Here is a 21,837-nt window from a genome sequence, read left to right as displayed (position 1 = left end):
GTGCCTCAATCCAGTAGCCAGTTTTCCAGCGTGGACTTAGCTGCCAGGAAAGAATCAGCTGAAAGGCTAATGGCTTCAGGAAGCCAAGCAGTGAAGTAATTAGTCCTCTCCCCTCGCAGCCAGAGACTGACTCTGTACTCTGTCGGGACGGGCTGAGATCAGGTAAGGAGATTAAAACAAATAAATAAACAACATACATAAAAGAGTGGGATAATTTTAGGAATTCCTCCCCCCTTTTCTGGTCTGGTTTCCAAGCTTCCTGCCTCTGTGAAGGGTTGGGAAGTCGCAGCAGTTGGCGGGTTGGGCAGCCTTTTGGCTAGGCCCGCTCTCACGCTTTTCTGAGATGCCACATTACCACACACCTCCTGCTACGCAAGTCTGCCACGAAACAACAACTGACATGTTAGGAATTATTAGGAAGGGAATGGTTAATACAACGGAAAATGTCATAATGCCTCTATATCGCTCCATGGTGAGACTGCACCTTGAATTCTGTGTACAATTCTGGTCGCCACATCTCAAAAAAGATATAGTTGCGATGGAGAAGGTACAGAGAAGGGCAACCAAAATGATAAAGGGGATGGAACAGCTCCCCTATGAGGAAAGGCTGAAGAAGTTAGGGCTGTTCAGCTTGGAGAAGAGACGGCTGAGGGGGGGGATATGATAGAGGTCTTTAAGATCATGAGAGGTCTTGAACGAGTAGATGTGAATCGGTTATTTACACTTTCGAATAATAGAAGGACTATTTTATTTTATTTATTTAAATTCTTTTAATATACCGATGCTCAAGACAGAGTCTTATCATACCGGTTTACAGCAGAAGCAGGGGAAACCATTTAACTAGAAGAAAGAAAGTTACAATAAACAGGGTGTACAATTCAGGACAATTAAGAGAGAAAGAATTAGTTTAACATAACGCTACAACGAGTAATGCAAAATAGCAAAAAAGACAATTGATTAGCATGGGGTGCTGATTTAGCAGCTAATTTAAATAAGCAGTTCGAACATAACAGTTCCTATGGATAAGGGGTAGAGGAGGCATCAGAGGGGTGAGGGAGGACAGGGGTCAGAACGGGGCAGGGGCATGGGAAGTGGTTATAGGATCCCGGCGAGGAGGAAAGGTGATAAGGAAGAGGCGTGGGAGTCATTGGTGGTTGGGGAGTGACCCTTCAGGGGAAGGCTTGAGAGAACAGCCAAGTTTTCAATTTCTTTCTAAAGGAGAGATGGCATTGTTCCTGGCGTAGATCCAGGGGTAGTGAATTCCATTGATGTGGTCCAGTGGTGGACAGTGCTCGTTTTTGAATGGAGGATTTGTTTGGGGGAGCCTGGATAGATCCTTTGTATGCAGATCTGATCAGTCTTGTGGAAGAATGGAGTTCGAGTGGGATAATGAGTTGGAGTGAGGACTGATGATATATGGTTTTGTGGATGATGGTCAAGGTCTTGAACAGTATTCTGTAGTGGATGGGTAGCCAGTGTAGGTTTTTAAGTATCGGTGTGATGTGGTCCTTACGACGAGAATTTGTAAGGATCCTGGCTGCGGCGTTTTGCAGCATCTGTAGTGGTTTAGTTGTGGAGGAGGGGAGGCCGAGCAGTAGCGTGTTGCAGTAGCCAATCGTTGAAAACAGAATGGCTTGAAGGACTGTAGTGTTGTTAATGAATTTTTTGAAGTTCATTCTGGTGTCCAGAATGGCACCAAGGTCTCTCACCTGGCTTACTAATGGTATGATTGGGTTGCTGACTAGTGGGGTTATTATCATTGGGAGAGATGACTAGGAGTTCTGTTTTGGACGTTTGTTTTTTGTTTTGTTTTTTAATTCTTTATTTATTGCTTTTACAATTTTACAATAAACAAAACATATTCTGAAACATCCATCTTTGACAGACCTTGTTTGTAAAATAACCAAGAATTAATATAGGAAATACATTTTCTTAATTAGACCTTTGTCATAAATGACAAAGGTCTAATTAAGACATGGCTGTTCAAGAAAGCCTTTCCGGACTCTGACTGATGCTCTTCCACCAAATACAGAAAGACGGATTATCACCCATTAAACTGATACAGACATACCAAGCACTGCACGTTCTACTTCTTGTTAAACTTCTATCATCCTCTTCTTCTACTCCCAGTTAGAACCATCCTTGTTTTATTGTAACTGCTTTTTCTGCGCTCTTGTTATAATTTGTTATAAATTGTAAATGAATACTCTCATGTTATATTTATGTACGTTTAAAATGTATTGATCACCCCTTGTTTTATGTAAACCGACATGATACGAATTTCCGTGAATGCCGGTATAGAAAAAACTCAAATAAATAAAATAAATAAAATAAAATTTACAAGGAAATATTAGCAAAATCCTCAAAAAATAGTGAACGGGAAAAAAAAAATAGGTAATAATACACATTTAGGGCCCAATTCATTCAAGAACCAGCCTTTGGACGTATTAAGAACCAGACTGAGACTAGAGAGTAGGAGGTTGATGGAGTGAAGGCAGCTGTTCCAAAAGTTTAGGGTGCTGGAGATGGGATCCTTGATGGGGATTAGGATCTGCACGTCGTCAGCGTATATAAAGTGGGTAAGGTTGAGTCTTTCTAGTAGCTGGCATAGGGGTAGCAGATAGATATTAAACAGGGTAGGGGATAGTGAGGAACCCTGGGGTACTCCTTGATTGGAAGGGACGGGGTGGGATTCTTTATCGTTTATTCTAACTTTGTAGTGCCAGTTGTTGAGGAAGGATTTGAACCAGATGAGTGCAGAGCCTGTGATGCCGATTTCTGCCAGCAGTTGATGATAGAATGGTTTACTAGGGGGCATTCCATGAAATTAGCAAGTAGCACATTAAAGACTTATCGGAGAAAATTCTTTTTCACTCAACGCACAATAAAGCTCTGGAATTTGTTGCCAGAGGATGTGGTTAGTGCAATTAGTGTAGCTGGGTTCAAAAAAGGTTTTAATAAGTTCTTGGAGAAGTCCATTAACTACTATTAATCAAGTTTATTTAGGGAATAGCCACTGCTATTACAGAGAAACAGAGAAATGACGGTAGAAGAAGACCAAACGGCCCATCTAGTCTGCCCAGCAAGCTTTCATACTTATTTTTCTCATACTTATCTTTTCTCTGATCGCTGAGGTCAAGGCCCTTATTAGTAACTTTTTGAATCTAATTTTCTTCCACCCCAGCCTCTGATGTAGAGAGCAGTGCTGGAGCTGCATCAATGTGAAGTATCAAGCCTAAATGGTATGGGGTAGTAACCGCCACATAAGCAAGCTATTCCCACGCCTATTTGTTTACCCAGCCTATGCAATTTAGTCCTTGTTGGTTGTCTGAATATAAATCCTCTTTTCTTTTCATTACATCAGTAGCATGGAAACAGGATCCTGGGCTTGATGGAGCCTTGGTCTGACCCAGCATGGCAATTTCTTATGTTCTTATGTTTGCGCCGGCATGTCCAGATTGGGTGTCCGTTTGGGTCACGCAAATTGGGCATCCAAATTTTGGGCATCTTAGTTCGTGCATTCCTTGGATCCTATCTTAAATATAGGCATCCCATACTTGGGTGTCCTAATTTTGGGCATCCTGTTTTTTGAGCATCCTGTCCGGGCTTGCCTTGTACAGGATGTACAGTTGGACGCACAATTGTCAGACGCATGCTGCTAGTGGAAGTCTTATCCATGGCACTGGTAGCAAAGAATCCTAAGTGCCTTGCAATTTGCATTGTTTGCCATATTCAGGCATCACAGCAGGGCATCCCTTCTAATCTTGTCAGCACTGCCTGGAGACTCAGAGTTGTCTCCTAAGGATGTGGCAGAGCCCGGCCCTTTCCATCAGGATGTGGGAATGGGACCGGAGGGGGAACTGTCAGAAGTTTCGCCTGGTTTTGAGGCTCCCCTAACTGGAATTCAGCAAGGGAGGACTTCTCAATGGGCACCTCTCCAGTGCCCCCTGGTTTTGGTATGGATCGTTTCGAGTTTTTTCTTGGGTGGAATTTTTTTCAAAGGCTGCCGTCCCTTCTAATGTTTAGCGGAATCAGCAAAACCTGGAAGTTCAGGATCACAGGCTGCGGAATCCCGCAAGTCTGGTGCTGTGGATAAGCATTGGAGTATGCCCCAGCCTGCCCTTAGGGTCCCTGCTGGCTCAGATGACGAGGGCAATCCTTACTCCCGGGAGAGAAATCCCTCCGGGTTTGGAGTCAAATAGATGGGTCGCCGGCTCTGATCTCCCTGACACTAATGATGCTGGGAATGCTGGGTTTTGGATCCATATCTTGGCCAAAGACGAATTCCATTTAGTACTTTGATTAGCCTTGAATGGGGCACTCTTGAAATTAACTTTAAAGGGGATGGGCCTTGGTAGAGCTTTACCCCCTGGCTCTGATAGCGAGAGAGTGCAGTTGTGTTTTCCAAAAGTGGATATGCTGGTGTGTGCGGTCTCCAAGTGGACGACCTTCCTGCATAAGGGGGAGCAGCATTGGAGAATGTGCAGAATAGGAGAGTTAAGGCTACATTTACGCAGGTCTTGAGGTGCTGGCAATGTATTGCAGTTGGCCTCTTTCTGCTCCCTGGTGGCTCGCGCTTGTTTGCTTCTATCTCAGGAAGTTGATGAGACTGGTTTAACTACCAGGGCAGTAATGGATCCAGCTGCCTCCTTTTGGCAGATACGGTTGTCTCATGGTCCATCCCTCAGCCAGAGAGTTGGCTTCGATGTTAATAGCCACTCGTCAGCTGTGGCTGAGATTTGGTCAGCTGCTACAATTTCAAAATCTAATCTTAAGAAATTGCCTCTAAAGGATGACTCTTGTTCTGGGAGTAAGTTGGAGTAAATGACCAATAGGCTGTGTGAGTCTCACGTTCCTCATTTACCAGAGGATTAAAAGCAGGTGCCGCGCTCTTTTGGCATGAGGGGCCCTGCTAGGGGTTTCAGACTTTTTCGACCCTACAGAGAAGCGACTTCTCAGAGGGCTTGACTTCTGAGTAGGTCTGAGTTCTTTCGGTCCAGGTAGCCCAGATAGGGCACAGGCTAGGGTGGCGATGCACCCCGACCCCCTCAATGAAAGTGTGCCGACCCACTTCCTAGAACTGGAGATAGGGGTTCGCCTGTCTCCTCTTATCGGACATGGGTCAAGATCACGTCAGACCAGTGGTTCTAGGGGTGATAATGGACGGCTATTCTCTGGAGTTCTGCGTTCCTCGGGACAACTTCATGGCGTCTCCCTTTGACTCTTTGGAAATTAGTCTGGCAGTTGAGGTTACATTGTTGAGCCCCTGAGCTGGTGGGACATGTTTCCATTGCTTAAGTCACCAAAAAGTACAGGCCGTTATTCCATTTATTTCATTGTACCCAAGAAGGAAGCTTTCTTTCACCCCAGCCTCGTCCTAAAAGTCCTCATCCTTTGCGAGAAGCTCATTTATGTATGGAAACCTTACGTTTGGTGATACTGGCAGCACAGTTGGGGGCATTTCTTACATCGCTGGATGATGCTCCTTTTGGCTGGAGCATCATCAGATTCTGCAGTTTGTTGTTTTGGGGCAACATTATCAGTTTTCTAGTGCTAACTTTCAGTTTGGACACCGCATCCAGGACCTTCTCCAAGGTCATGGTTGTGGTAGTGACAGTGTCGAGACAGGATAGTATTCTGGTCTACCTACCCATACCTAGACATTTGGATAATTTGGGCCAAAGGTATGGAGAGAGTCTTCAGGCCTTGCACAAGATGATTTCCTTGCTGCATTTTCTAACAGGCCGATGCAATACCATGTGCTGCAGCCAGCGCATGGCTTGGCATGCATCCATAACCCCTGATGCAATATGGGAATTAGTGCGGCCAAAATGCATGTCCAATTGAGCGCCTAGCTAATAGCGCTCATCACATTTAAATTCCATGTAGATGAGGCTATTAGCTAATCCCCGCGATTCAAAATATTTCTCGCGCACATTGCAACATGGCAAATTTTACGCCAGCCCAAGGATGGCGGAAAGGGTGTGTCACACTCAAGGGCTCACTGGAAAAAGAAAAATTTCCTGTTTTCTGTGATTCCTTCACTTAGTATCGTCATGATACTAAGTGAGAGGAACCACAGAAAGCAAATAGGAATTTTTTTTAAAAAAATTCTGGGCGCCCAATATAGGCGCACAAGATATAAGGCCTGGACCATCTATCTTATGCGTGTATCTTGTGCTGCTGGTAGTGGAGAAAAAGAGATGCTCATATTGAGCGTCTGTTTTCCAGCTCGCACTGACAGCCATCTCTCCTATGTGCCCAATGCCGAGGAGGAGCTAGGGACACAAAGTTTTCTCTAGCGCCTCCTTTTTAGCACGACCCCTCATTTAAATAATGCATCACAAGCCAAGAAGAGGTGGCTAGGCAAGCGTTAGGAGAGTGGGCGCTCAATCATGAGTGCCAGTTTTATGCGAGCTGATATTGCATCAGCCAGTAGGTTGGGTGGTGAACTTGTCCAAGAGCAAGTTACAGCCATCTTAGATGTGCTGGAGTGTCTTGGTGTTCATTTCGATATTAAGCAAGGCAGGGTTTTTCTGCCAGAGGCCTGCATTCAAAATAAGATAGCATAGGTGCAGCTATTAACAGAAGCAATTCACCTGGCAGTATGGTCTTACCTACAGGTGTTCAGTTGATGGTAGCCACCCTAGAAGTGGTTCCATGGGCAAGGGTGCATGTGTCCTCTTCAGCGCACATTGCTTGCGCAATGGAGTCCACGGTGTTAGGACTTCTCGATACTGCTTCAGTTACCGGTAAAGATTAGCATCCAACTACAGTGGTGGTTGAAAGCGGATCATCTAAGGAAGGACCTTTCCTTATGAACTCCAAACTGACTGAAACTCATGACGTATGTGAGCCTCCAGGGTTGGGAGGCTCGTTGTCAGAAGTTGATGGCACAGGGGCGCTGGACTGCAGAGGAGTCTTCTCTGAAACATCAATTATCTGGAAGTATATGCCGTTTATTTGGCATGCTTGTAGTTCATTGACTGCTGGCACAGTCAGGTGTTCTGAATAATGTCAGACCCTGCAACGACAGTGACTTACATCAATCGCAGGAAGGCACCAAGAGCCAGCAAGTGTCACAGGAGATAGTCCAGCTTTTAGAATGAGTGGAAGTATATCTTCAGGAAATCTCTGCCTCCCACGTTGTGGGAAAAGACAATGTTGGAGCTGATTTTTTTCAGCAGACAAGAGTCTGGATCCAGGAGAATGGGACTTTTTGGACAAAGCATTCCAGCTCATATTGGGCCACTGGGGCCTACCGTTTTTAGATTTTCTGGCAAAATCACGCAATGCGAAGGTTCCTCCCCTTTTTCAGTCACAGGGGATATTTGAAGTCCTTGGGCATCAACACTTTTGAGCAGAAGTGGCCGGAAGACAAGCTTTGGTATGTTTTCCCCTGCCCATGTTTGGGCAGAGTAATTTGGAAGATCGAAGGACACACGGACTGGTGCTTCTGGTGGTTCCAGATTGGCTCAGGAGGCTGTGGTATGTAAATTTGCGGAGGCTTCTGGCAGACTCTTCTTTCTGTTACCAGTCCACAGGAGCCTGCTACGACAGACTTACACAAAGAATAGGTCCCTATCTCAATTTTGTCTTTCGGTATGATTCTTGAAATGGCTTAGATGCTGAAGCGTAGAATTCCACTGCTGTGATTTCCACCTTGCTTTGAGCACAAACGGTCTCCCTCTCTTTATATTATGTTCGGGTTTGGAGAATGTTTGAGGCTTGGTATGAGGAACGAGCTGTGCTTCCACATTCCCACTCATTTTGGAATTTTCACAGGATGGGTCACTTAAGGACTTGGCCCTTAAATTCTTGAAGGTGCAGGTTACAGCTCTTTCCAGTTTTCAAGGGTCAGGTGAATGGTGGACCCTTGTTGGCCCATGCGGATGTGGCTCAGTTTTGTAGGGGATGAGACTTCTTTGTCCTTCCTTACGGCTGCCAGTGCCCTCATGCAGCCTTATTCTGGTTCTAGAATTTTGGCAAATTTCCTCTTTTCGGCCACTGTGTAGCCTCTCCTTGAGGTTAAATTCTTGAAGACTGTGTTCTCATGGTGAATTGTTCTGTGCACTGGGTCTGAGTTGTGGGCTCTTTCTTGCCAGGAACCATTCCTGCGGGAGACTCCGAGGGTCGAAAGTGGCCTCGGATTTTCATTTGAACCAATTGATTTCCCTGCCAATGGTGGACAGGGAGAGATGTAGATGAATATCATCTGTTGCGGACCTTAGAAGTCAAGAGGCATCTGATGTGATATTGAAGATTATTAAAACCTCTCTGGAAGACTGCCCGCCCTTTTGTTCTCCATGGTGGAGGTAAACAGTGAATCGACGTCGCAGGCGTTAACCTCCTTAACCCAATAGGCTATCATGGCCATGTTTGTGGATACTGAGCAGCCGTTGCCTAGACAGGTTAGGGTTCATTCCACTAGAGTTCAGGTAGTGTCAGAGGTGGAGCTTCGATTATTGTCTCCTGTCGAGATTTGCCAAGCTGTAACATGCTCTTCCGTACACACTTTGTCTATGTATTACCACCTGGATGTGCAGGCCCAGGAGGACACAGCCTCTGTGCGTGCTATGTTAGTTGAATTGTGGGCAGCTTCCTGCCCTGTTTGGGAGTAGCTTTGGTACATCCCACTGGTCATGGATTAAGCTGTCTGAATGCTGAGAAATTACTATTTACCTGATACTTTACTTTTCTCTAGTGAAGACAGGTTAATCCACCTTTCCTAGTGTGTAGCAGATAGACTCAGGACCAATGGGTATAGTGTACTCCTGAAAGCAGTTGGAGTACATATATCCCTGCAGGAAGTGCAGCTCTTCAGTATTTTCCGTCTCCATAGCAGTTAGGGACTATCTGCACGCTCTTGCAGTGTTAGAACCAATTCAAGAAGAAAACCCAAATTTGCAGATAAAATCTACCTCTGAAGACGAGCCCCACTCTCCTGCGGCGATACCCTCGGGTCCCTCCCCCAGTTGAGATTTCCCGAGGTGATTTCCGTGGTCCCTCGGAGGTGAGCCTCGGTCCAGCGGCCGAATCGCGGCGAGGACCTAGCCCCCGATCCCGGGCGCGGCTGAGAGGCAGCGGGTGCCCCCTCGAGCGTGGCGGTGAAGGTATTTGCCCTCTCCCCCCGCAGCCGGAGACCACCCAGAACGAAACCGGGAAGCGCCGAAGACAAGGTAAGGTAGAAATCTTCAGCGTCGACTCCGGTCTCCGAGTTTCGAAGAATCGCACAGGTCGCCGACCGGGACCAGTGCCGCCGGGTTGATCCGCCCTAGCAGGGCCAGGCCCCGGTAAGATCCAAGGGTCTACCCACGTGGAGACCCTCCGAGGTAGTCGCCATATTGCTCGCGTGGTCGCCGTCGCCATCTTGGCCCTATTCGCCGCTCCGCTCGTAGTCTCGGGCCGGGCACACAAATTTATTACATGCACAAGATATATGTGCGCCGCGCGCCTACCGGGCTAAGCGCATAACCACAACTTGGGCGCACAACTGTGCGCACAACCCACCCGCACATCTAGACGTGCCGGAGCGCATAAAGGTTTATGCGCCTACAACCATGGCACCACCAGAAAAGGCTCAAGGTCTCTGCCCAGCATGCCATATCAGAGCCACACAAAGCGAGGAGGCCAACGCCCTGTGCGCTCAGTGTGAGGAGGCCCTGGGAGATCCAGCCCAGGGCCAGTCCCACTCAGGGCCAAGTAATAGCTCCTCAGTGGGCACCCCGGACCTTGCAAATCCCAGCGGGACACCCCCACAAACAGGGACCCCCAGGGACCCAACGCCCCTCAGCTTGGATCCAGCATCTATCTCATGGGTGGAGTTCTTCAAAGGGCTACACACCTTTGTTCACATGCAAACGGAACCCCTGGCTGACCAGCCACATCCTCCGCCAGAGGACCTTTCCACCACCCAGAAGCCCCATCTATGGGGACACCGACGCCTGTAAAAGAGGGGGAACTCCCCCCAGCGACAGAGCCTCACCAAACAATGAGACGCTTTTTCACCAAGGACGAGCTCCCTGACCTGTTCACCCACAGCCTGAGGCAGCTCGCTATTCCGGGCCCAGATGCTTCGGGGGGGCCCAAGCCGAATCCCCTACTGGAGGGCCTCCACCAGACCTCCCGCCATTTCCCACTGTTACAAGCCGTCCAGCAGCTAATTGACCTGGAATGGAGCGCTCCAGAGTCCACATTCAAAGGGGGACGAGTTATGGCAGCCATGTACCCCCTGGACCCGGCAACCAAAGATCTTCTCACATGCCCAAGAGTCGATGCCATGGTCTGCGCGGTCTTGAAGTACACTACTATCCCAGTGGAGGGAGGAGCAGTGCTCAAAGATGCACATGACTGGCGTCTGGAATCCATCCTTAAACAGTCCTTTGACGTAGCCGCTATGTCCCTACAAATATCAGCCTGCTGCACCATAGTGACTCGTGGCTGCTTATCTCATACCAGGAGCAACACTGCTGGAGAAGTCATGGAACCAGCAGTGTCATTCCTTATTTATTTTATTTATTTAAGGTTTTTATATACCGGCATTCATGAAGCGATCACATCATGCTGGTTTACATATAAACAGGGGTGCAATAAAAAACATTAAAAACATAAATAACGTGTCGAAAAAAAGCAGTTACAATTAACAAGGGCTATTGAACTGGGAGCGGAGAAAATAAAGATAGTTTAGTAGAGACTAAATTATATACAAGGAGATGAAGTGCATCTGCTGTGTTGGATATGATGATGGCGAGGCGCATTAAGTTAAGTCCGGGAAAGCTTGCATAAACAGCCAAGTCTTGAGTCTTTTTCTAAAAGTTAGAAGCAGTGTCCTTGTGGACACTGCTTCTGATCTGGTACGCACAGCGGCCAGAGGCCAGTAGTCTGGTTAGTGTGGCTCCGCGCTGCCGGCGCTGACCCGCCGGGGTCCGGAGCCAGCCGCCAGAACTCCAGCACTCGTGACCAGGCCCAAAGCCTGCGACTGGACCAGCGACCGGCCTGAAGCCTGCAACCGACCAGAAACCAACCCGACCGGACCAGTGAACAGGCCCGAAGCCAGCGACCGACCCCGGCAACCAGGCCCAAAGCCCACCCGAACAGTGAGACACCCGACCGGCATGCCTGCAACGCCACCTCCCGGCTTCTCCCGCGGCCCACCTCGAAGTGACCCGTCGTCAATTGCACGACGGTGACGTCATCGACGCAATGGCCGGAGAGCCCTTTAAACCTGCGGCCTCCTCGGGCGTCTCTCTCTTGCCATGCCGACCCGACCCAACCGCTAACACCGCGCTGCCAGCGCTGACCGGCCAGGGTCCGGAGCCAGCCGCCGGAACTCCAGCACTCGCGACGGCCGGAGAGCCCTTTAAACCTGCGGCCTCATCGGGCGTCGCACGCATGAAGGAGCACGACAGAGGAGCCTGCCCCTTTGTTCGCCCCAAGATCACATCCCCCAGCCCACTCTTCGCCCGATCAATAAACATACTGTCCCCTACCACCTTAACGGACACTCTCCCTTCCTAACCCTTGGTCCACATCCCCCTCACCCAATACCCCCACTCACCCCTCCCTCACTCCCAGGCCAACATCCAGGGACACCCACAGCACACAGAACCAACACCCTACCTCCACCTTCCCCCACACCTCCCCCCCCCACCATGCATACCTACCCCAAATTACCACTTATCTACTGCAACTGCCCCCCCACACATTAGACATCACATCCCCCCCACTCAAGGCGCCTCACCCCAATCCCCACCACCCTCAACACCCCCCTCACGGCCCTCTCAATACTGTCTCTGCTACTCATCAATGCACAATCCATCTCCAAAAAAATCCCTATTCTACACAACCTCCTAACAGATAACCACCCTGACATCTTCTGCATCACTGAAACATGGCTCAAAAAATCAGACACAGCCCTAATCAACCAACTCCCCCAAGCAACATACAACATCTTCTCCCTACCCAGATCTAAAAAAAAAACAGGAGGTGGCCTTCTCCTTATAACCCTTAAAAAGCTCAACCTCATACATCCCCATCAACACCCTCCCCCCCCCACTAGAAATTGGCCTCTTCAAATCCAAAAACCCCCAATCCTCCTACTATATGCCCCTCCCAAATGCCTAGATCAAAACCTTTCCACCCTCATCGAAACCATCTCCTCACAAATCAACATGGATCTACCTGCCATAGTATTAATGTAGGAGCTCAATCCTATGAACAATCGTTGTATGAACAATCGTTGAATGAAATGAATGAGAAAACTGAGAACTTCTAATTAATAACGCCAGCATTGAAACGCATTGAAACGCACAGCCATATTGAATGTACTAACATTTGAAACGCAATGGCATGCACTACGCACTTACGTACTGACATTCAGTGAAACGCACTACCATTTTGTAATAATATTTTGTATTGTATTAACACGATTGCTGCTATAAAATGTCTAACATATCATGTCTATTAAATGACGTGTGCAATGGTCTGATTATAAGCTACACCTACTTGAAAGAATGTATAAAAGTTCACTCCCCACGGGGATTGGCATGCAGTTTGTACTAAGCCTTTGTCTTAGCTGCATCTTGCTGGCAATAAAAGTTTATCTTTGCGGATCAGTTGTCTGGACCTCTTTCCTGACTTTTACGGATGGTTACATTAGGAGTCTTCAACCTCCACATGGACATCTCCCCACTCCCTCCCCAATGCAAAATCCTCCTCGACACCATGACCGCAATGGACTTCAAGCAAATCATTCACTCCCCAACACAAAAATCAGGTCACACCCTCAACCTGATATTCATCAACAATAAAATCTCAACATCCAACAGCCTGCCCACCACCACCAGCATCCCCTGGTCCTACCACAAACTTATCCAGACCACCTTACAAATCAAAACCCCTCCCCCTCACAACAACTCCAAAAAATACATCAATTTCCACAAACCTTGCTCCAGCGATGGCCTTACCGAAGCACTCCCCAGCGCCCTTACCACCTTAGACCTCAATGATCCAAACACGGTTATCAACTCCTGTCTCAACATTAATGCAGAAATCGCCAAAAGCAAATGCCCTATCATCTCCAAAGCAATCACCAACAATAACTCCTACAAAACCCCTTGGTACACCCCGGAACTGAAAAACTCTAAAAGACTCCTCCAACAAGCCGAAAAAACATGGAGAAGACATCCCACTCCTCCCCACCTCGACAGCTACAGAACCTTACTCCACACCTACAGAACCGACACCAACAAAGCCAAGGCGAGAGTGCTACGGAAAGAAAATCCATCAACACGTGCACAACCCCAGAGCCATTTTTGACATCATCTCCAAACTAACGCAACTCAACCTCATTGCTCCAACCACAGACAACAACGCAAAGACCTGCCAGGAACTCACCCGCTTCTTCTCTGATAAAGTCATCAAACTCATAACTCCCAACCTCCACAGAAAAGAAGAAACAACGACCCCACCCATCGAAGCACTACTCACCTGGTCCAACTTCGAACTCATCGCCTCTACCGAAGTCAAGAAAATCAACCCTGCATTATACCCCATTGACCCCATCCCAGTCAAGACTCTCAAACTCATCCCAGATATTATCGCCAAACCCATTGCCAACATAATAAATACCTCACTCGAACAAGGCATCTTCCCAGAAGCCCTGAAATGTGCCATAATCAAACCCATTCTCAAAAAACTACACCTCGACCCCACCAACCTCTCTAACTACAGACCCATCTCAAATCTCTCGTTCATATCCAAGATCATCAAGAAGCATGTGAATCTCCAACTCTCCGAACACCTAGAAAACCAAAGCATCCTTTACCCCACCCAACATGGCTTCAGAAAATTGCTAAGCACTGAGACCCTCCTCTTATCGCTAACAGACACAGCTCTACGAGGCATCGACGCCGGCCAGTCCTACCTCCTCATCCTTCTCGACATCTCTGCCGCCTTCGACACCGTAAACCATGACATACTAATCACACGACTAACGGAGATTGGGCTAATTGAAAACACCATCAAATGGTTTCAATCCTACCTATCCAATAGATCCTGCAAAGTTAACCTCAACAACTGTGAATCAGACCAATTCCCACTCCCCCACGGAGTACCTCAAGGATCATCCCTCTCCTCTACCCTGTTCAATATATATATGCTCCCCCTCTGCAAACTCCTCTCCAGCCTGGACCTCTCATTCTACATCTACGCAGACGACGTCCAGATTCTTCTCCCCATCAAAGAATCAGACACCATCGCATATTGGGATTCCCTCTCCATCCAAATAAAGAACCTCCTCACCCAGCTATCACTCACCCTCAATCACAAAAAAACAGAAATCCTACACATTTCAAACAAACCCTCAACAAAAACCATCCAAGACGCCAGTCAACCAAACTCAATCCTCACCAATGAAGTCAGAGATCTTGGTATCACCCTCGACTCCGAACTCAATTTGAAAAACCACATTAACCTAACTTTCAAAGAAGGCTTTTTACAAACTCCAAGTCCTCAAAAGACTCAAACCACTTCTATTTCACCACGATTACCGCACAGTACTACAGTCCCTCATTCTCCCCAAACCCGACTACTGTAACTCCCTCCTCCTCGGACTACCTGCCTCCACCACAAAACCTCTACAGCTGCTGCAAAACGCAGCAGCCAGATCTCTCACAAACACCAATAGCTCATCACACATCACCCCCATCCTAAAAAAACTCCACTGGCTCCCCATACAAAATCCTCACCCTCCTCCACAAAACCATCTACAATGGAAAAAACAACTGGTCTATAGATCCTCCCCAACCCCATGATTGCCAGAGAAACCTGCGGTCCCAAAACACAGGCCTGCTTGCCATCCCCCACACAAAACTAGCCCACCTTACCTCCACCAGACAATGTACTTTCTCAGTAGCTGGCCCCACCCTCTGGAACAAGCTACCCTCCCAACTCAGACTGGAACCTTCCACCCAATCGTTTAAAAAACAATTGAAGACATGGTTATTCCACAAAGCCTACCAACACACAGGCTAACCCCCCCCCCCCCCACCCCTATGCCCCCTGCACCCCCTTAAGACTCCTTAATCACAAGACATATATCGTTTACATGCCACACTTTGTATTCTATTACTATCTCATGCCACATTGTATATATTGTATCTTAGTTTATTTTTGAAGAGGCCCCCCAGCCCAGTTCAACTTCTGTCTCCCTCAACTTCCTATGCTTAATTTATATTGTTACTCTTGTTCTATGTTGACCCATTAAGGTTATAATGTGAACAGATGTGATCTACTCCAACGAATGTCGGTATATAAAAGAAAATAAATAAATAAAATAACCCCAGTGCCCTGGTATGGGCTCCGGCATAGACGGTTCCCATGGAGGGACGTGGCCGGGAATCGATCCTTCCTTCTCCGTATAACCAGGTACTGGGATCGGGACCTGCGGAGACCTCAATGGATGACTCAATGCCACCATGTCCGGTGGCGGAGGAGTCAATAAGGCACCGATGAGCATATCGAGGCGGTCGAGGAGCGGTGCCATCATCGAGGAAGCCAGTTCCGGGGCTGGCGGCGACTGGAAGTCTCGTAAGGCTTTCAGCACTGCCTTAGACCATGTGGTCCAATTCCTCCCAGGAAGCCGCCATGGGTGGCACGGCAAGGAGGCAGGCTAGCCATCACCAGAGCCTCCACGGGGGCTCGTGGAGGCTTGGTGCCTGGCACCAGTGTCGGTAGGAAATGCCTAGGGGTCCCGGGTTCAGAGGAGTATGGGGGTTCCTCTCCCCGGACCCTCTTCGCAGGCGGCTCGATGGAAGTCGATGCCGCTGCAGTATCGATGCCGGCACCGGCCCGCTGGTGTTGATGTTTCCCTCTGTGCTTGGTCCAGTCTTTCCCCAGCACCAAGGACAATGACGCTGATGTCCTCGATGGAGTCTGTGAAGGACGGTCACCCTGTCCACAGTGCTCTTGGCGAATCGTCTCAGAGGTAGATGGACCCTCCATGGTCTGTGGCGCATGAACTCGCGTCGATGGAGCGGTATGTTTTGAGGCAAACAACTGCCCCATTTTGTCCAGGCGAGGGCAATGGCCTTTGGGGGTCATTTGTGCACAACTAGGGATTTGACGAATGTCGTGCTAGGGGCCTAAGCACACAACACAGTCTTCATGCGGGTCCATTATGGACATGATCCTCGGACACTCGGGGCATTTCCTAAACCCAGTTGCCATGTTAAAATTTTAGCGGGCGCATGGTGACCATCGGGCACCGAAGTGGTAGGCCACCGGGAATCGACCGCAAGTACCAGAATAAAGACTTACCGAGCTTCGGAGGGAACGGAGCGCAATGGGGGATCCCGATGAGGGATTTTTAAGAAGATAAACTTCAAATAGTTCTGTGAGGAAAGTTGTGAGAAATTTCTCACAGAGCTCCTAAACCGCAAGGCAACTGCTGCATGGAAAAAAAGAGACTGAAGGGGGACCCCTGGTGGCTGCAGGGTTAGTGGCATGCTGGGCATGCTCTGTGTGCCAGTTAAAGTTCTAGAAACTTTGACAAAAGTGTTCCATGACAGGGCTCCATCTGATGATGTCACCCATATGTGAGGACTACCATCCTGCTTGTCCTGGGAGAATGGATAATACATTGAAATTGTCAGCTCAGTGTGCTGTGGTGATCAAAAAAGCAAACAGAATATTAGGATTAGTTAGGGAATGGCAAATAAAACGATGGATGTCATAATGCCTCTGTATCGCTCCGTGATGAGACTACATCTTGAATATTGTGTGCAATTCTGGTTGCTGCATCTCAAAAAAGATAAGAGTTGCACTAGAGAAAGTGCAGAGAAAGGCGACTTAAAATGCTAAGAGGCATGGAACGGCTGCCCTATGAGGAAAGGCTAAAGAAGTTAGGGCTGTTCAGTTTGAAGAAAAGACGACCTGGCGGGGGGGGGGGGGGGGGATATGTTAGAGGTCTACAAAATCATGAAATGACTTGAACTGGTTAATGTAAATTGGTTATTTACTCTCTCAGATAATAGAAGGACTAGGGGGCACATCATGAAGTTAGCAATTAAAACAAATCAAAGAAAATTCTTTTTCACTCAGCATATAGTTAAGCTCAGGAATTCATTGCCAGAGAATGTGGTCACAGCAGTTAGTGTAAATGAGTTTAAAAAAGGTTTGGATAAGTTCCTAGAGGAAAAATCCATAAACTGCTATTAATTAATAAGCAATAGTAGCTTGTGATTTATTTGTTTGGGTACTTGCCAGGTAGTTGTGACTTGGATTGGCCATTGTTGGAAACAGGATACTGGGCTTGATGGACCCTTGGTCTAATCCAGTATAGCATATCTTATGTACTGAAATGGGTGTTCTTGTATTACTTACGACTGTGTACTATGTGAGTGTAATAGGTATGCCTGAGAATTGTTAAATAAAAAGCTTAAAAATAAAAGGAGAGAGAAGCCAGAACTGAACAGAGCTGTCTGTTTCCATTTCCATCATTCCATCCATCACCCACCCATCAGCCCAGCCCGGCTTTCTACTTCCACCCATCCAACAAGAGAGAAATGAAAATAAGAGTCTCCAAATAGTGAATGCTGGTTTTTCTTTTTTTCTGCTTCCGTACGGTCACCCAAACCATCATACATGCCTCACTAGACTACTGTATTGCTGTCTTTCTGGGCCTGCACAATTCTTGCATTAGATCATTACAATTTATCCAGAACCCAGCAGCTAGGTTAATTACAGGCACTCCTTCTTATCTCTATCTCCCCAGTTTTGGCTAGCCTTCACTGGCTACAGACACACTTTAAGGTTCTGTCCTTAATTTTCAAGGCCCTTCATGGCAAATCTGGCCCTTGGCTTGACTGAGTCAGTGCAGAGATATCAATCCAACAGCATCTGCTGGACATCCCTTCCTTTATAGTGAGTGGCCATTTATCTGAGACAAGAACAGAATTGTTTCAAATTGCCGGACCTGAACTCTGGAACTTCCTCCCCTTATAAATTAGGGCTGAGGCCAGATTTGCCTGCTTCAGAAAGTCCCTAAAAACTTCTTTCAGCATGCCTTTGCTGATTGAGTTTTACTGATGAGTTATGCTATTGCATTGTTTTGTGCTGTTTGTATTGTCATGTTTTTTCGTATTTCACTATGTAAAGCAGTCTTATTGTTATATAGCTATGTACGTGAAGCTGTAATATGCCGAGATTTCCAGACTGGTGGAGTAGAAATTGGCTACATAAATAAATGGTAAGTGCTTCCCCTTTCCAGTCCCCACAGGCAGGGTTATATAAGAGTAGGACAGAAATTAAATATCCTTGATGCAGTTCACATAAGTTTGGTTTGAATTGTATATACTAGTAAGCACTTATACCTTCCTTCTACTGCAGAGATCTAAATTAGATTGATAGAAACTATTACATTATGTAGGAGCCATAAGAAGGTGCAGTACCTTCTGTTCAGAATCCAGAGCAAAATTACCTTTTATGCAGTTGAAAAGATTTCTATAAGGAGGCTCATTGCCACTCTCCGTCTATATAATGTAGTTCTTTAACATTCTAAAGAAGCAGTTTTTCTAAAACTGCAATAAAAATGAAGCAAAAGAAAATAGCAAAGCTGAAAGAGTTACTGGGGAAATATAAAATAATGCAGAGGTGGTACAGACCTGTATAATTTCATCTTTACTAACTGTAAAGAGTTTGGTAACAATCTAAACAGGCTGCAGGGTGTGGGAGAGCAGCAGAGTGAAGTGTCAAACAAAAACAAAGTGTGTAAAAGACAGTGAAACTAATTTTATTACAGCTGTATACTTGTGAAAATGTACAAAAGAAATACTAAGTCTACTTTTTCAGCATTATATATTATTTACAAATATAATACTGCATTACAGTAGGAAAAGAATGGAAATAAAGCTCCATAAAACAGCTGCAAGCTCACTGCAGCCATCAGTAACTTCTGATCCATTATTGGCATATAATCTAGCACAACTGTACAGGCAAATTAAGACCCACGTTACTGCATGGCCCGGCCTGCAGGAAAATCACAGGCAGACTAAAGGTCCCTCAGTTTTGTTTACTTACTTGTCTCTTATTTGCACACATAAAGAATTAAGTTTCTGTTCTTGGAAGCATTTTGATTATTAGTCACTTTCTCATACAGTGCAGAACACTGCACGTCTGTATTTGTAATCTACTACTGCAGACTTCCCACCATAAGTGTTCATAATAGGGTCATTTAATCACACAACAGCCAAAACGTGATTCTCCATGGAAGAAGCCTTTCTGCGTGAATGAGAAATGTTAGCTTGCATTCCTCAGTTTCCTGTGCTTTGATTATTGCGTCTGTTGCTGAATCTCACTTGATCTTCTTTCCTTTCCCCTTGACTTTTTTGGTTTCTCCATTTTTTTCCATCTTTGTAGACTTTACTTTTCTGGTCTGAGAAGAAAAATTCCATGGTTTAGAGAAAAACAATATTTAAATTTAGACTACACTAGTTTAACTTTATAAAAAAGATTCAGTCACACAAACCAATAATAGGAGAAAACGTTCAAAAGTGACTCTGTCTACCACTTCGGTATTAGCTGTTGGCACCAAGGATTACAATGTTATAGGAGGAGAGGGGCTTACCAATACATTTACTGGGTGACAGCTGCCACCCTAACTTCTATAGTTGCAGGCCATTACTTTGCAACTGTTGGAAATATTATTGTTAAAGTAAGCCACCTTCTCAGTCAAAGCTCTACTGGTCATTATGAAGTCATTGTCTTATGTCATGAAAGATTATGATAGCATAGATCCAGAAGTATGACTTTACTATAGGCTTAAGTAGATGGTGAAGAAAGCTTTGAAAGACAAATTATTTGAACCAGTTTAACAATTTAAAGAGGTACATATATATTAAAAACAATTTTTGTTCAAGACAAATTAAGATAAATGCCAGTTTTCGGCTGGGGCCCAGAGACCCAGAAAAAAAAATGTTTGCATGGGGTCACAGCATCAGTTATGGGGGGGCACATCTTGACCTCATGTCCCAGGACTACTCCGGAAATGTCACTCTGTACTCCAACATGTTAGATAACAGGAAACATTTTTGTGAATATTACATCCCTACTTGTGAAATCCCCCTTCAGAAATACAAACCCTGCTGCTATAACGGTCAGGCATTACATGATTTTGAGCAATCTGTTTTAAGACCCCACTCCTCACCAACAATTTGTGGCAGGGTGTAGATAAGATCTAAACTTTCCAGTCCAGAAAGTTCCTGGAAAGGTCTAAATCATATGCTTTTTTAAATTATGCTTGAAAAAATTTAATAACTCTGGTTTTCATGATGCTATCATGTCATTAATTAATCAATTGGGAAAGGCAACAACATTATAATTTAAGTAGTGTATCTAGGAGGAGGTATTATGGTAATCCATTTAAGATGAAGCATACATTTTTAAAGTCAATAAGAGATATACTTAATAAAATAGTATTAATATGTGATAGGAATAGAGAGAAAATTAACTAGTAGTCAAGCAACATGAAAGAAATGAGAGTAAAAACACATTGTCTACCTAGAAAGTATCTAATCAGTCTAACTTGATAAATTAACTTCTACAACTGAGAATTCCTTTTTTCATACTCAAGCTGCAGAAAATTCTGCTTTCAGAAAGCAAAAGGGAAGCTTCCTAGTCTTTCACTCTGTAGGTAGGAGTTTATCTTGTTCCAGTTTTAGTAACAGCACCAGTTTCTAATTGGCTTCCAGCTCAATAACTAAGCATAATATAATCGCTTGGAATCGCTTGGAATCGGAACTTTCTGATAATCGCTTGGAATCGGAACTTTCTGATATCTTCCACATTTTCCATGCCAACATTGGAACCCCTGAGTATATTACAGTGTTTCTCATTATCATAAATTGGGATGTTTTCCATTTTAGAAAAGAGCACAATTCCATTGTTAAAAGCTAACAAAAGGAAATTACCATATAAACAATGGATAGTAGTAACTAGAGGACAATGGTAGAGCATCAATTTACAATATGCAAGACCACAGAACTAACTGATAAAATTTTTAGAAAGTTACCTTGATCATTGCATCTACTTCAATATCATCTCCTTTGTCATCAGACTGAGATTCCTCAAGATTTAGCTCTTCATTTAATTCCAAATCCAGTGAGGTCCCTGCTCCCCGTTTAGATGCCTTGACTATTTGCAGTGAGTATGGGGTTAGATGTGCCTCTCTGTTATAGCAACGAGTGAAGGCCGCTTTCACCTGTTCAATGAAGAGACTTTAACTAATATACAAAGATTCACAGATCCAATCTCATCATGTGTTCAAACAACATCATAGGCATAAGCCACAATCAAGTAAATGTAAGTCAAAGAAGCTTCTTAGAACATTTCTCCTGAAAAATTATAAGTTTTGCCATTGGTGGGTCATAAATCACTAAAAGGACCAAAATACAAGGATCAGCTTGTTCTCCTGGCATTCTGGAGTCAGTTTCCCAGCAGAGATAAATACATGTAAGGGCCCAGTCAATAGTTTATAAACTAACCCTCTGCCAGGAGCACAGGCTACTATTAGAAATGTTTTAGGACAATAAATACTTTTCAAAGGTGAAATTTCTAATTACCTGATAATTTCCTTTTCTTGAATACAATCAGACCAGTCCAGACAAGTGGGTTGTGCATGCCAGCCAGCAGGAGATAACAAAAGGCTCACTAATGTCACTCCTCATATACATCTGTGCTGACACCAGCCTGCCAGTATTTCTTTAACAAGCCAACTAAGTAAGATGTAGTTGGCTTGTTTTTTAATAATGGTTATTATAATTACATTTATCATTATAATCA

At 45.6% G+C, this 21,837-nt stretch overlaps 1 protein-coding gene across 1 annotated transcript in view; it reads right to left on the bottom strand.

Annotated features, from left to right (window-relative positions):
- Nucleotides 1-18,769: 18,769 nt before the first annotated feature.
- RFC1 (replication factor C subunit 1) overlaps nt 18,770-21,837 on the bottom strand; it is a 311,481-nt gene continuing 308,413 nt past the window's right edge. The window contains exons 26-27 of the mRNA XM_029605127.1: nt 21,068-21,256; nt 18,770-19,432 (exon numbers count right to left, since the gene is read on the bottom strand). Of these exons, the coding sequence (XP_029460987.1) occupies nt 19,352-19,432; nt 21,068-21,256 (270 nt within the window). The 3' untranslated portion in view covers nt 18,770-19,351. The remainder of the gene's footprint in view (nt 19,433-21,067; nt 21,257-21,837) is intronic.

The sequence above is a fragment of the Rhinatrema bivittatum genome, chromosome 1 (assembly GCF_901001135.1).
Source record: "Rhinatrema bivittatum chromosome 1, aRhiBiv1.1, whole genome shotgun sequence".
Lineage (NCBI taxonomy): Eukaryota > Metazoa > Chordata > Amphibia > Gymnophiona > Rhinatrematidae > Rhinatrema > Rhinatrema bivittatum.
The sequence above is the reverse complement of the archived record's forward strand: the minus strand, read 5'-3'. Positions and strand labels throughout refer to the sequence as shown.